The following is a 13,568-nucleotide window of genomic DNA, read 5'->3' on the forward strand; positions in this document are numbered from 1 at the left end:
TGTATATATATATATATATATATATATATATATATATATATATATATATATGTATGTATGTATATTGTGGCAGTTGGGGCCAGTAGTGCACCCTCGAACCCTCAGGTACGACTCCTGACACCAGGTAACAGTCCAAGACCTTTTATTTTTCCCACAGTGCACCAAGCACCTTCCACACTACAAATAAACACACTCTAATAAACACTATCCACACAATAACCTCTCCTCCTCGCCCAGACACTTTGCTCCTCTCCCACCCAGCACAGCTCAGTGTCTGGACTGAGGCAGCGTCCTTTATAGCCCCTGACCGGAGGTGTTCCTGTCCCAGGAGTCCACAGTTCCCTACTCCTTCGGGTCAGGGCAATCAGTCCATTACTTCAACCCGGAGCACGCCATACCTTCCTGTCACATGACCGTGACGTACTCCCGGGTCATAAGGCACAACGGAGCCCATAAGTCCCCCCACAGCGACTCCTGGTGGCGCCCAAGGTATCCAGCAGGGCTGTGTATAAACACCACAGAGTCCATAAGGCCCTGCTGGACCTCGGAGCACGATCCGCTGTCTGGGAGCTCCTCCTGTCGGCCTGGGGTGCGGACCGGCCTCGGAAGCGGCAGTCTTCCACAGTTCCCCCTTAGGGCGACTTCTGGGGCGGGCGTCCGGCCCCGAGGGGCGTCCTCCTCCAGGAGGGCGCGTCATCCGGCCCTGAATGCGTTGTCCCTGTCCTCGAAGCGAACCTTGGGGGCGGTGTACTTCCTGTCCCCGGGGACAATAAGCGCCTCGTGGCCGGTTGCGGCAATTATAGCACCGACGAAGCCCTCCTGGTTGCTTCCCTCTGCGGGACCAAAAACACCTCGGGAACTCCGTCAGCGTCAACTCCGCCCCTTCACCTGCCAGGGAGGGCATTACGGCGCTTGGCTGCCCTCAAGCCTTCTCTTCATTATGTCGGGAGACCCACCTTTCCTTTTGGGATCTCCCGCTTGATTTGGGGCTTGCGCTCAGCCTGAGACTCTCCATGGAAAGAGGGGAGCCTCTTTACTGTCTGCACACCCGTTTCCTTACGTTTACTAGAGTCGGCGTCATTTGCACGTCCGCACCGATGCACAGCACTATTCAGCTGCACCGGCCCGGCGGCGCATCCCCGGCACTCCTACCACCGGCGCTACCCGCACTTAAGACCGGTCGGGTCCTGGTGAGCCGTACTGCCCGAAAGCCACGCCCGCGCGCATGCCCCGGGCTGTTTACTCCAGTCCCGACCATTCGGTCATCGTGCCCCAGTCTCTTGTCGGGTACACAGTGCTTTGACACGCTACTCATTCTCAGCGGTGCCCGACGCACTGTGTCCCCTTACACTCTGACACGGGAGGGACTCACCTGTACTCCCGCATCGATCATCTCCGGAGGTTCCCGGCCCAGCCGCTGCACGTAGTCCTGTAGACCCTTTAACGGGGCTGCAGCCGTCGCTCCCAAGTCCTCCACCGCGTTCCTTCAGCTGTTGTAAGTCCTGTAAGAACACCGTAGGGCGCGAGGTAGTCCTCGAGCCCCGTAAGTCCAAACAGTTAATGTTTACGGCCGGAGTTGTTTGCGCTTCCGCATTTCGCTTACTTCCGGCCGGGAACCAATGAGCACGTCCCCTCCTGGCACGTGTTCAGCTGTGGCGCGCAAAGGCTCCTGGGACTTGGAGTACTCAGAGGGACGGCTGGCTACTAAAGCCGGCTGCGATCTGCCTTCTCTTTACGCGGCAGACTCGTCAGCCACAACCCGTCCCTCTTTGTCGGCGGCTTTTTCTTTCGGCGGCGCTTCGCCCGCCTTCCCCTCCCTTTCCAGGAGGCGTGGACCCGTTAGGGGATGACCGGCCTCGTCGGCGGACTCGGGTTTCTCCACCGTCCCGACATCCACGCGGGTGACCAGTCTGTAGTCGCCGACCGCGGCTGTCTCTAGCCGTCTTCGCGCCACGGCTTGTCTTTTGGGAGCAGCGCCATTTTGCGGCACGAGGTAGTCGTCCAAGACGCCGCTGCAATCCTCCCGGCGGACGCCTGTAAAACAGGATAAAACAAAGGCGGACGTCGGGCGGTTTACCTGCAGCCGCCTCCGAACGGAATGCGGCACCCTGGACCGTCTAAGGAGTACGCTGCGCCGGGATTTGTCCGTGTGCGGGTCGCCAGCGGCCCGGGCTTGTTTGGCCCGGATCAGCGCTTTGTCTTCCTCGCTCCCGGTCAGGAGGGTCCAGGACATTGCGGCGTCCGTCATGCCCTGCAGGCGGCTGGGACTGACCTTCTTTTTTCCTGTTTTCTTTCCCATGGCCCTGTAAGCGGGATAGCACGCAGTGTTGCCGCTTCCTTGGCAGCGGGTGGTGTTGTGCACCTCCGTATAAAGATGGGGAATCCCCCGAGGGTTGTCTGCCCACACAAAATTTGTTTGTTATGCAGGTCCTCTGCCAACAGACGGCCAGAGAATCCTGCCGACTACGCCAGTGTGGCAGTTGGGGCCAGTAGTGCACCCTCGAACCCTCAGGTACGACTCCTGACACCAGGTAACAGTCCAAGACCTTTTTATTTTTCCCACAGTGCACCAAGCACCTTCCACACTACAAATAAACACACTCTAATAAACACTATCCACACAATAACCTCTCCTCCTCGCCCAGACACTTTGCTCCTCTCCCACCCAGCACAGCTCAGTGTCTGGACTGAGGCAGCGTCCTTTTATAGCCCCTGACCCGGAGGTGTTCCTGTCCCAGAGTCCACAGTTCCCTACTCCTTCCGGGTCAGGGCAATCAGTCCATTACTTCAACCCGGAGCACGCCATACCTTCCTGTCACATGACCGTGACGTACTCCCGGGTCATAAGGCACAACGGAGCCCATAAGTCCCCACAGCGACTCTGGTGGCGCCAAGGTATCCAGCAGGGCTGTGTATACACACCACAGAGTCCATAAGGCCCTGCTGGACCTCGAGCACGATCCCGCTGTCTGGAGAGCTCCTCCTGTCGGCCTGGGGTGCGGACCGCCTCGAAGCCGGCAGTCTTCCACAATATATATATATATATATATATATATATATATATATATGTATGTATATATATATATATATATATGTATGTATATATATATATATATGTATATATATATATATATATATGTATGTATGTATATATATATATATATGTATGTATGTATATATATATATATATGTATGTATATATATATATATATATATATATATATATGTATATATATGTATGTATATATATATATATATACACTGCTCACAAAAATTAAAGGAACACTTTAAAGAAACACATTAGATACATCAGATCTCAATATGAAGTTGGATATCTATACAAATAACGACAGGGCAATGTCTTAGGAACAAAAGGATGCCAAGTCTTTTAATGGAAATAAAAGTTTTCTGCCTACAGAGGGCTCAATTGTGTAGACACCCTAAAATCAGAGTGAAATGAAGATGTGGCAGGCTAGTCCATTTTTCAAAAACTTAATTTCTGCTACTCAAAATGCTTTTCAGTATCTTGTGTGGCCCCACGAGCTTGTATGCATGCTTGACAACGTCGGGCATGCTCCTAATGAGACGACGGATGGTGTCTTGTGGCATTTCCTCCCAGATCTGTATGAGGGCATCCCTGAGCTGTTGTACAGTCTGAGGAGCAACCTGCGCGCCTAATGGACCGAAACATAATGTCCCACAGATGTTCTATTGGGTTTAAGTCAGAGGATCGTGAAGGCCATTCAATTGTTTCAATTCCTTCATCCTCCAGGTACTGCCTGCATACTCTTGCCACATGAGGCCGGGCATTGTCGTGCATTAGGAGGAAACCAGGACCTACTGCACCAGTGTAGGGTCTGACAATGGGTCCAAGGATTTCATCCTGATACCTAATGGCAGTCAAGATGCCGTTGTCTAGCCTGTAGAGGTCTGTGAGTCGCTCCATGGATATGCCTCCAAGATCATCACTGACCCACCACCAAACCAGTCATGCTAAACGATGTTACAGGCAGCATAATATTCTCCACGGCTTCTCCTGACCCTTTCACATCTTTCACATATACTCAGGGTGAACCTGCTCTCATCTGTGAAAAGCACAGGGGCCAGTGGTGGACCTGCCAATTCTGGTATTCTATGGCAAATGCCAATTGAGCTCCCGGTGCTGTGCAGTGAGCACAGGGCAGTAGACATTTGGGCCCTCAGGCAACCCTCATGAAGTCTGTTTCTGATTGTTTGGTCAGAGACATTCACACCAGTGGCCTGCTGGAGGTCATTTTGTAGGGCTCTGGCAGTGCTCATCCTGTTCCTCCTTGCCCAAAGGAGCAGATACTGGTCCTGCTGATGGGTTATGGACCTTCTATGGCCCTCTCCAGCTCTCCTAGAGTAACTGCTTGTCTCCTAGAATCTCCTCCATGCCCTTGAGACTGTGCAGGAGACACAGCAAACCTTCTGGCAATGACACGTATTGATGTGCCATCCTGGAGAAGTTGGACTACCTGTGCAACCTCTGTAGGGTCCAGGTATCGCCTCATGCTACCAGTAGTGACACTGACTGTAGCCAAATGCAAAACTAGTGAAGAAACAGTCAGAAAAGATGAGGAGGGAAAAATGTCAGTGGCCTCCACCTGTTAAACCATTCCTGTTTTGGGGGTCATCTCATTGTTGCCCCTCTAGTGCATCTGTTGTTAATTTCATTAACACCACAGCAGCTGAAACTGATTAACAACCCCTCTGCTACTTAACTGACCAGATTAATATCCCATAAGTTTCATTGACTTTATGCTATACTCTGATTAAAAGTGTTCCTTTAATTCTTTTGAGCAGTATATATGTATGTATGTATGTATGTGTGTATATATATATATATGTATATATATATATATATATATATATATATATATATATATATGTGAAGAAGAAATGAATAATTAAGAACAGTCTGTTGGTAAAAGGATGAATGTCCAGTTCTGTTGTTTTAGCCAGTGTTTCTCCAAATTTTTGCTATCATGACCTACTTTTTCCCCATGTACTGTAAGTATTGTTGTAGAAATCAACATATTAATTAAAGAAAGAAACTTTTTCTCTACCAGGACAGGTTTAATAAAACCTATTTGAGTCAGTAATCAGGCAGGAGGAAGCTTGTCCATCTGCGTCATTTATTTACTCTTGTAGCACCAGGCTGAAGAGCATCACAGCAGTCTGTTACAGTGTGGTCAGAATGGTCAAAAGTACAGGTAGGGGGTTACACAAATAGTAGGGTTATTAGCAAGTTTAAAATGGGCTATTTGAAATGCAGGTGGTGCCCCATCCAGCAACTGGAGCCAAAACTCTTGCATTTCAGATTTTTAAAAAAAATTTTCTTTGGTTATTTCTTTAAGGTAGGCCAATATGGTTGTTTAGTTGCTTGCTCCACTGATGCACAGCTCTAAAAGGGTGCATTTGAATCTCAGCCTGGCACACCACGTTCACAGTACATGAATGAATACATAACTTCAGACAATATTTTCTATTCTTTGGATCATATTTTGATCTGGCTTTAAGTAAGAACAAATCAACCTAGAGTTACTGTGCATCTCCTTGTGTCCAGCAGATGGCGCCGCTGAGCAGACTGTGAGAAGTGCTTATCCCGAATTTGAGGTGAAGCCTTACCTTTCAAGTGAAATATGCGAAATCCATGCTATTTATATTCTATTAGGAAGAAGATCTAAACTGTGTGAGAGATCGTTGGTCAGAAGCATTAATCAAACGACGGGAATATCTGGATGAACAGATTAAAAAAATTATCAATAAGCAAGGTTAGTTCCGTTTATCTCTCCTTCCAGGACAATATTCAATGTGCATCTTTACAGTATTTGTGTCACTTTACCAACATTATTTTCCATTTGTCTCATTGTGTACCTTCACAGAGAAAACCGAAGATGATGTGGAGCGGGAGGCTCGTTTGGTCGAGCAGTGGGTTGGATTGACTGAAGAAAGGAATGCAGTTCTAGTGCCAGCACCGGGCAGTGGCATCCCAGGAGCCCCAGCGTACCAGTGAGTAGCTGTTACAATTCCTGTCACCATAAATCAGAAAAGGCAAAGCAGCTCACGAAAATACTCACACAAAAGGCCAGACAAATAAATATAAAATGTTAGGTTATATCATAGAAACTGTTGAATATAAATCAAGGACCGTGATGATTAGATTATGTAATGCACTAGTGAGACCACATCTGGAGTACTTTGTGCAGTTCCTGGTCACCACCCTACAAAAAAGACATAGCAACATGTGAAGTTGTGCAGAGTAAAGCAGTCAGGTGCATCCCAGAACTGAAGAACCTGACGGGCCCATTGTTTAGTCACGAACAGAGGAGGCAGAATAGATCTTTAAAATTCTCAAAGGCATTGGTAAGCTACATTCAGCAGAATTCTTTGAACTTCATGGTGAATCATGTACTCGAGGACACCAGTGGAAAGTACGGGGGAAGTGCATTTAGGACTGAAACCACCAAGCACTTCTTTATGCAGAGAATTGTGGGAAGCTTGAACAAACTAAGACCTGTAGTTGAATCAGAAACCCTGACAACCTTTAAGAAGTATCTGCATGAGATATTGGGACAGATTAGCCATTAGGTAAACAAACAAGCTTGATGAACCTAATAGTCTCCTCTCATCTGTCAAATTTCTTATGTTCTCAAATGGCTCGAGAAGAGAAAAAAAATGAAGGAATGAATATTACTAATCTGTTTCAGTCATTTGCATGATATCCTTGGATAGGAAAAAAAAATCTACAATATAACAATGACCTAACATTGCAGAGTTAAAACACAAACAGGCCATGAAATTAAATAAGATGCTATTGACAAGAATTGATTTCTTATTAAGAAATTGGGTTAAAACAGATACCTGCAGCCGCAGAGCCCCTCCAAGACCAACGTTGTGCATCCCTGCTCTATTGAAGCGCTGACTTAAATGCTAGCTGGGGCACTAACCCCCGCTGCCCATTCAGGTGACTTTGGCTCCACACACAGGAGGCAGGGCAGATAAACCAGTTGAAAAAGATTTAATGAGTAACACAACATTACAGAAAATGTAACACAGAAAATGCCAAGCCAAACACATGACAGGCACAATTACATTTGACAAAACAACAGAAAGATTAAATTAACAAAAAGTAAACTTAAGTCCGACAGCAACCCTAGCTGTAATGTAATAATAGCGAGGCTAGGATCAGGGCCAGTGTTAGTGATTGTTTTTTGCCATCTGATTACTTTCTATTGAGTCTGAGTTTTTTTTCTTTTTTTTTTTAATTACGTATGTACTTGAATGAGTCACTGCCTTTTATAAGCAACCTAAAAGCAAATGATTTACACTGATGAGTAAGCATAATGTCCTGTAAAATGGAATTGATGCGAGACAATCAAATGGGCAGCTCCTCTTGTCGCCTGTACTGTGCTGTACAACTGGCTTTAGCTGCTGTAATGTTTTGTGTTAAAATGATGATTTGTTGGTTAAATTATGTTTCATCCTGACAGTTACCATTCTATCTGCCATATCCATATTTAATAAATAAACAATATCATTGTTAGTGAACTAGATGAATAATACACATCAAATGTTGTACCTTCCTTGAAAAAATAAAGAATATCATTATTAGTGAACTAAATAAATAATACACGTTAAATGTTGTACCTTCCTAAGAAGGTAATATCTCGGCCATGCCGTGTTGTGTAAATCTTTCTTCAATGAATGTGACTGCTGATGTTTCACAGTTTTGCTTTCAAATGTCACTGTCAAACAAGTAAAAGAAAAAAAAAATATTAAAAAACATACAAGTTGAAGCGACGGCTCGCAAGATAAAATTCAAACATAAAATAATTTGTAGTTGAAGATTCATGGTATGTTTCTCTGTTTTAAAATAGATAGATTTGCATATTTGCTAACGCTTCTGAAAAAAAAAAAATCATAATTTTAAAAATATGTACCGTGCACCGTATTTCAAAAATCTCAATGTAAACTGACATGTTCTGATTTCTTTTCAGAATAAGTGTGCCAGGTTAAAAACAAAATAAAAAAATCGGGTCACTGGGAGCTGAATTGTTTCATGTGAACAGATAGACAGACATGACTACCACAATAGGTGCTTTTCACATTAAACGTGAAAGTATTTAATAAACACTGAATGTAAATGTGGGCAAATCATTTGCTACAGCAATTTCTAATGCAGTGCCAGTATTTACTGTGCCTTATCCATGAGAACATGGAAGTAATGCATTTTGTTATGCATAAACCAGTAAAACACATTAATCCTGCATTTCCACAAATGGTGCACCACAAATGCAATTTCTTTATGTATACACAGTTCAAAAATTGTATATCTTTATAATAAAAACAACAGTACTACCTGCATGGATGTTTTTTTTTTCTCCCATCTCCAGCTACCTGTGATCATGTAGGTGATTACTTGCTTTTTAAAGTTAATTTTGTTCAGCAGACAGTTCACTGTAACTCAGGAAAACTTGATTTGTTCGATTGTCAAGCTGTGCTTTTCTGTTGACAAGTTGCTTATTGACTTACGGTGGTTGTTTGACAAGATATTCATTTTAAGCAGTCGGTATTATAGATTTTCAGTCAGACATACTGAGCAAGTGAATATACATTGCTGTTTAAATGACATTTGTTTCAGTGAATGAAAGGAAACGGACAACTGAATCAACAGAATAGGTAATCAATGAGATTCACTACAATAATTTATTCAATAATGAAGCATCCTTTCACAAACTGCTTACCTGTTTCATATGTCTATAATTATTTATGCTTTTGTTCTGGTGATAAGGTGATGGGCTCACCGGATTGTTTGTCGATAGAAGTTTTTTATAACTGAGCTAGGATATAATACATCTAGCAATAAGAATGTTTTTATTAAAGCTCAATTTAATAAACATTGTAGCTGTTTAGTTACTTCAGAGATAAATTTAAGAAAAGGCAAATCAGCTGCATGTGGGATTCACACCTAAAGTTCAACGTAATTACATTAGAAAAGGTATGTCTATTGTTCACTGCTGTACTCGTGCAAATTTAGCAGACATTTTTTGTGTGATATGTTTTGAAACAGTCACCAATGCACAGCCTGATGTTGCCGTCAGGACAGCACACTCCTTTTTCTTTGTACATTTTTCTTATAATATTTTTTCTGTTGCTTGCGCATGAGACGATTAGAATATCAGTGCCTGATTCGCATGATGGATTTTGTCATTTTATTATTTTGGGCTACCACAGCACATTGTTCAGTGACTTTCACATTTCCACTAACACGAACATTGACAGTTGCTGTATTGTGAACAGGGCATAGGAGTCTAACGTCTTTCTTGTCCTTCCACTTGATCGTAATCATTTTGTGTTTTTGCCACACACGCTGATGCTTCATGTGACCAAAGACACCAGGTGTAGCACAGCAGTTTGGTCATACAGTGGCGTATGCATCACTTTTACTCTCTGTGTCAACGTCTGATAACCAATTCACATTGTCATCACTATTGCTTGATTCAACTAATAAGTCAGTTTCAGTTTGTTCTAAAACTGGCTTTACAGGTTTTCATTTACAAACTTTGGGTAGAAGACTCCTCCCCACTCATAAATATTGATGAGTTAACATAGAGTGGCAGAAAACAAAGAAACAATCATGAATTTTTTGCAGCATGATATTATTTCATCCATAAGACGACAGCAAAATACTGTCATGAGCGTTATTTGTGCTTAACTTTTCCATCAGATTAGTGTTCTATTAGTAATACTCGGGGTTAACCATTTTAACATGGATTTCAAAGCCCAAGCAACGCTTGGAGGTTAATAAAAAGTTTAGCATAGGATCAGCTTTCTTTTCATAAGCATATTAAGAATTTTTTTGTGTATTTTAATATCCAGGTTGTGACCCCCTGAGGTTTATTCCATAAAAAGAGCAAATCATTAGTGCATTTTTTTTTTCGAATAACAGAGACAATAGCATGCTAAAAACAATCCATAATCTTGGAACAAGCAAGGGTAAATCAATGGAGCAAATTTTTTTAAATACTGTGAATCAGAAATCATATCTTTTTTTTAATTCTTTAACAATGTATTGCAGTTATTGGTTATTTTTTATGTAAAATACACCTTGAGGTTTACAGCAAGCTCTACCTTTTATAAGGTGCCCTCTGACAGATCATCAAATAACTCACGTGTAGCAGCATACTTTAAAATGCCATCAACAGAGTGACCAAAAGCAACAGAAACAGTAAATAAAATTAATTTTAATCTAAACTCGGCCAAAAACCACAGTGTATTTAACTTGTTGAAGACCCTCACAATGGCCGCGGTCAAGTCAATTGTATTATTTGTGAATATGTCTACTTGTATTATTGACACAGACTCTGGATAATGTGCAAGACAGCACAAATGAATGAAAAATTCTATTTTCAAATGGCACTTGCTTTATAATTGACGTTTTTAACAATATGTGGTTTTAGAAGTGTTTTTTTAACAAGAAGAGGATTTTTAAGTATTGAATGAGAACCGGTTAGGCAAGATCCATCAGTCTTCTGTATTTCTGTATCCCAATTATAAATGAGTTAATCCCATAGGGTAATGTGGAGTTCTGACTATAGAATGAGTTCAGAAAAGAGTCGACTATTTGAACGAAGGCCCAAGTGAGGAATGGACTGCTTCAATTCAAAAGTATTCAGAAAAAAAAAAACGGTTATCAAATTGGGGGCCTCAGAGCTTTTTGAGAACTTCTGGTGTCCTGGTAGTGAAGCAGCAGAAGTAAAGATGCATTTTAATCGTCTTTCTGTTCAACTTACAAACATCATTGTGTTGTTTTTTATGCACTAATATCTGCCCTCCCTTTTTTTTCCCCCAGAACACCGCCACCAGGAATGGAGGCTCACATCCCAGTTCTTTTCTTGGATTTAAACGGTACACTTAAACAATCCTTACTCTTCTTCTGTAAGGCCTTGTGGAATTCATTTGCATGTTATGCCTGCTAGGTTAGGTTGCTTCTGAACATTTTTCTTTCTTTATTCCATCTCTTCAAAGTTTTCAAGCATTTAGAATATGTTTGGGGTGTACCAAGTCATCAAGAGATAGCCGCAGTTTAGATGAAAGGGTGATTAAAAGAAGAAGGTAAAAGACAAAGTGTACAACTCAGAAACCACAACAGTCATACCAATCAAAATGTCGTAGCCTAAATGTTAATCAGAAATCGTAGCAGAGTGATGCGTAGCAAAGAGTCTTTAACCAGAAAGACCGCTCACTAAATAATTTTTGTGCATAGTTCTCAGAGTTTGTCCACAAATGTGGACCCAGTGTGTTCACCACGTATAGCCACTCGGAGATGGGGGTCACAATCAGTTGGGACTGCGTGACGTCTGCATGTAATGAAGCTGATTTGGTTAACATTTTGTAAAATGTACGCAGATTTCAGCTTAAATGATCATTTTCCATTTTTTTAAATTTAAAGTATTTAAATTATTATTGTGCCATTTTGTTTGGTATTGGTGCTACACCATTGCTAGGGACTCATGCCAGAAGGTCACAACCTGGTGATGTTAGGTTTAAAGGTGGGCACAATGCACTTCTGGGTATCTGAGAGTATAGTTTTTTCCTTCCAAAAGAACTTTAGCTACGACTTTGGTTTATGGTTTTGTTTTTGATTTTGACGAGGGTGCGTTTTGATCTTTCTTTACGCCCCTTTGCGAGATTATTTTCTTTATGCTTCATCTTCTAGCCCTTTTCCATTTAAACTTCACCTCTCCCGTTTACAGCAGAAACTTGCACCATACGGTTTTTATAGCAATCAGTCAAGCTTACCCAGAAAATACACCAAATGGCGGCGTAATGTGGAAGTAAACAAAACATAAAATGGTGGCACAGATGTCATATAAAACTAATAATATTAGTTTTAAAACAAAGCTAAACAGGTACAAACTATGTATGAAACCCATACTCAATCACATACTCATTGTCAGTGTACAAAAACACAATATAACAAATTAGTTTATGTATATTGTAACAGTAGGGGGCACTATCGCTCCCTTGAACCCTCAGGTACCACGCCAAACACCACGTAAAAGTCCAATAATTATTATAATAATTAAGTGCACAAAGCACCACCACTCCACTATTCTCAATAAACAATAATCAATCCAATAAATCACAATCCTCCACTCCCAGACTCGTTGCCCTCCTACCACCCAGCTCAGCTCGCCGTCTAGGAGTTCCCACAGTCCTTTTATAGTTCACGAACCAAAACTCTTCTTTCTTCTTCAGCCTGGAAGAACTTTATTCCTTCCATCCCCATGACCTGCAAGTACTTCCAGGCTGTAGGAACACCAAATGTCTCTGTGCCGCCCTGCAGCCTCCCCGACGTTATCCAGCAGGGCTGTGTATTACAACTCCAAAGTCTATGATGCCCTGCTGGAATTCGGGGCATCTCCACATTGCAGGGAGGGCTCCATCTGGCGGCTTGGGGGTCTTGGCTGGGATAAACTGCCGGGCATACTCCACAATATGTTGAGTTGAGGCGCTTCAAACACAACCTGGCCTAAAGTTGTCCAAAAATTAACTGCTAGAAATGAAGTACAGAATTGCACGTAATACAGTAGAGGGAACTGGGTAATCTTGCAGCCTCATTCTTCTTCTCAAGCACCCAGAGCAAATGAAATCAGTAGGATTTAACTATTCAGCACTCGCCAGAAGGAGAACATCTGTAAATCAAACAATCCAGCTGTTTTGCCAAGACTTGTGGGTAAGATTGTGAGCCCACCTGCGACAAATTTCTATCCTTTATAGTTCTGGATTTTGTAGATGGAACGTTTGGTGACAGTAGCCTTTTTTTGCTTTGTAATGAGATAAGTAAAATAACATACCTGAGGGATGAGCCAGCGGATGAGGACGCAACACACAAAGCAAGGGGCAGGTGCAAAAGCGATTAGTGCTTTTATTAAAACAATTGTGTCCAAAATAGCGCTCCAGTCCAATAAAAATGAGTGTCTGTGGAGGTTAAAAATCCCAATAAATAAACCATTTAAAAGTGAGGTTAAAAACTCAGGCAGGAAACTGACCTTTACAATTTAGAGCCTTGGTGATTTCCTTTTAAAACTGATGTCTGTCCGTCTTACCCTAATCGGACCCCGCAGCACAGAGAGACATCCAACCAACAGGCGCAGACAACCTTTTATTCCAGCCCATGTACCTGCCACCAATCCCACAGGGAGCCATCGAGTCCTGCTTTGCTCACTCCGCTGCCGATACCTGGCTTCTCCTGGCAAGAGCATGCCACGTTGCTTTGATCAGGTGGTGATGGCGTAGATCGCCACCACAGAAAAACGGAAAGAGAACAGAAGAGAGAGTAGGGGTTAGTACAGATTTCGGAGCCATGAAAGAAAAAAATAAAAATGATAAGTAAATGCATGTAAAGAATATCAGGGTTACATTACACTAAAATGAAGCTAGGAGAAAGCCATGTTAAAATAACTCACCCAGTTACTTCACCAACCTCCCGCAGCTGCACGTGCACATACACCCACAGAGATTGAGTTGGCCAGTTAATT

At 42.8% G+C, this 13,568-nt stretch overlaps 1 protein-coding gene across 6 annotated transcripts in view; it reads left to right on the plus strand.

The window, feature by feature from the left end:
* The window catches only part of kif13a (kinesin family member 13A), a 231,391-nt gene that overhangs the window by 173,391 nt on the left and 44,432 nt on the right, over window positions 1-13,568 (plus strand). For all 6 annotated transcript variants that reach the window (XR_005630696.1, XM_039737010.1, XM_039737011.1 and 3 more), the window contains 3 exons: window positions 5,696-5,795; window positions 5,907-6,033; window positions 10,877-10,932. Coding sequence is in view for 5 of the 6 variants with exons in the window: in XM_039737010.1 (XP_039592944.1) it covers window positions 5,696-5,795; window positions 5,907-6,033; window positions 10,877-10,932 (283 nt within the window). In the remaining variant the exon portion in view is untranslated. The remainder of the gene's footprint in view (window positions 1-5,695; window positions 5,796-5,906; window positions 6,034-10,876; window positions 10,933-13,568) is intronic.

This window comes from Polypterus senegalus, chromosome 15 (genome assembly GCF_016835505.1).
Source record: "Polypterus senegalus isolate Bchr_013 chromosome 15, ASM1683550v1, whole genome shotgun sequence".
Taxonomy (NCBI): Eukaryota; Metazoa; Chordata; class Cladistia; order Polypteriformes; family Polypteridae; genus Polypterus; species Polypterus senegalus.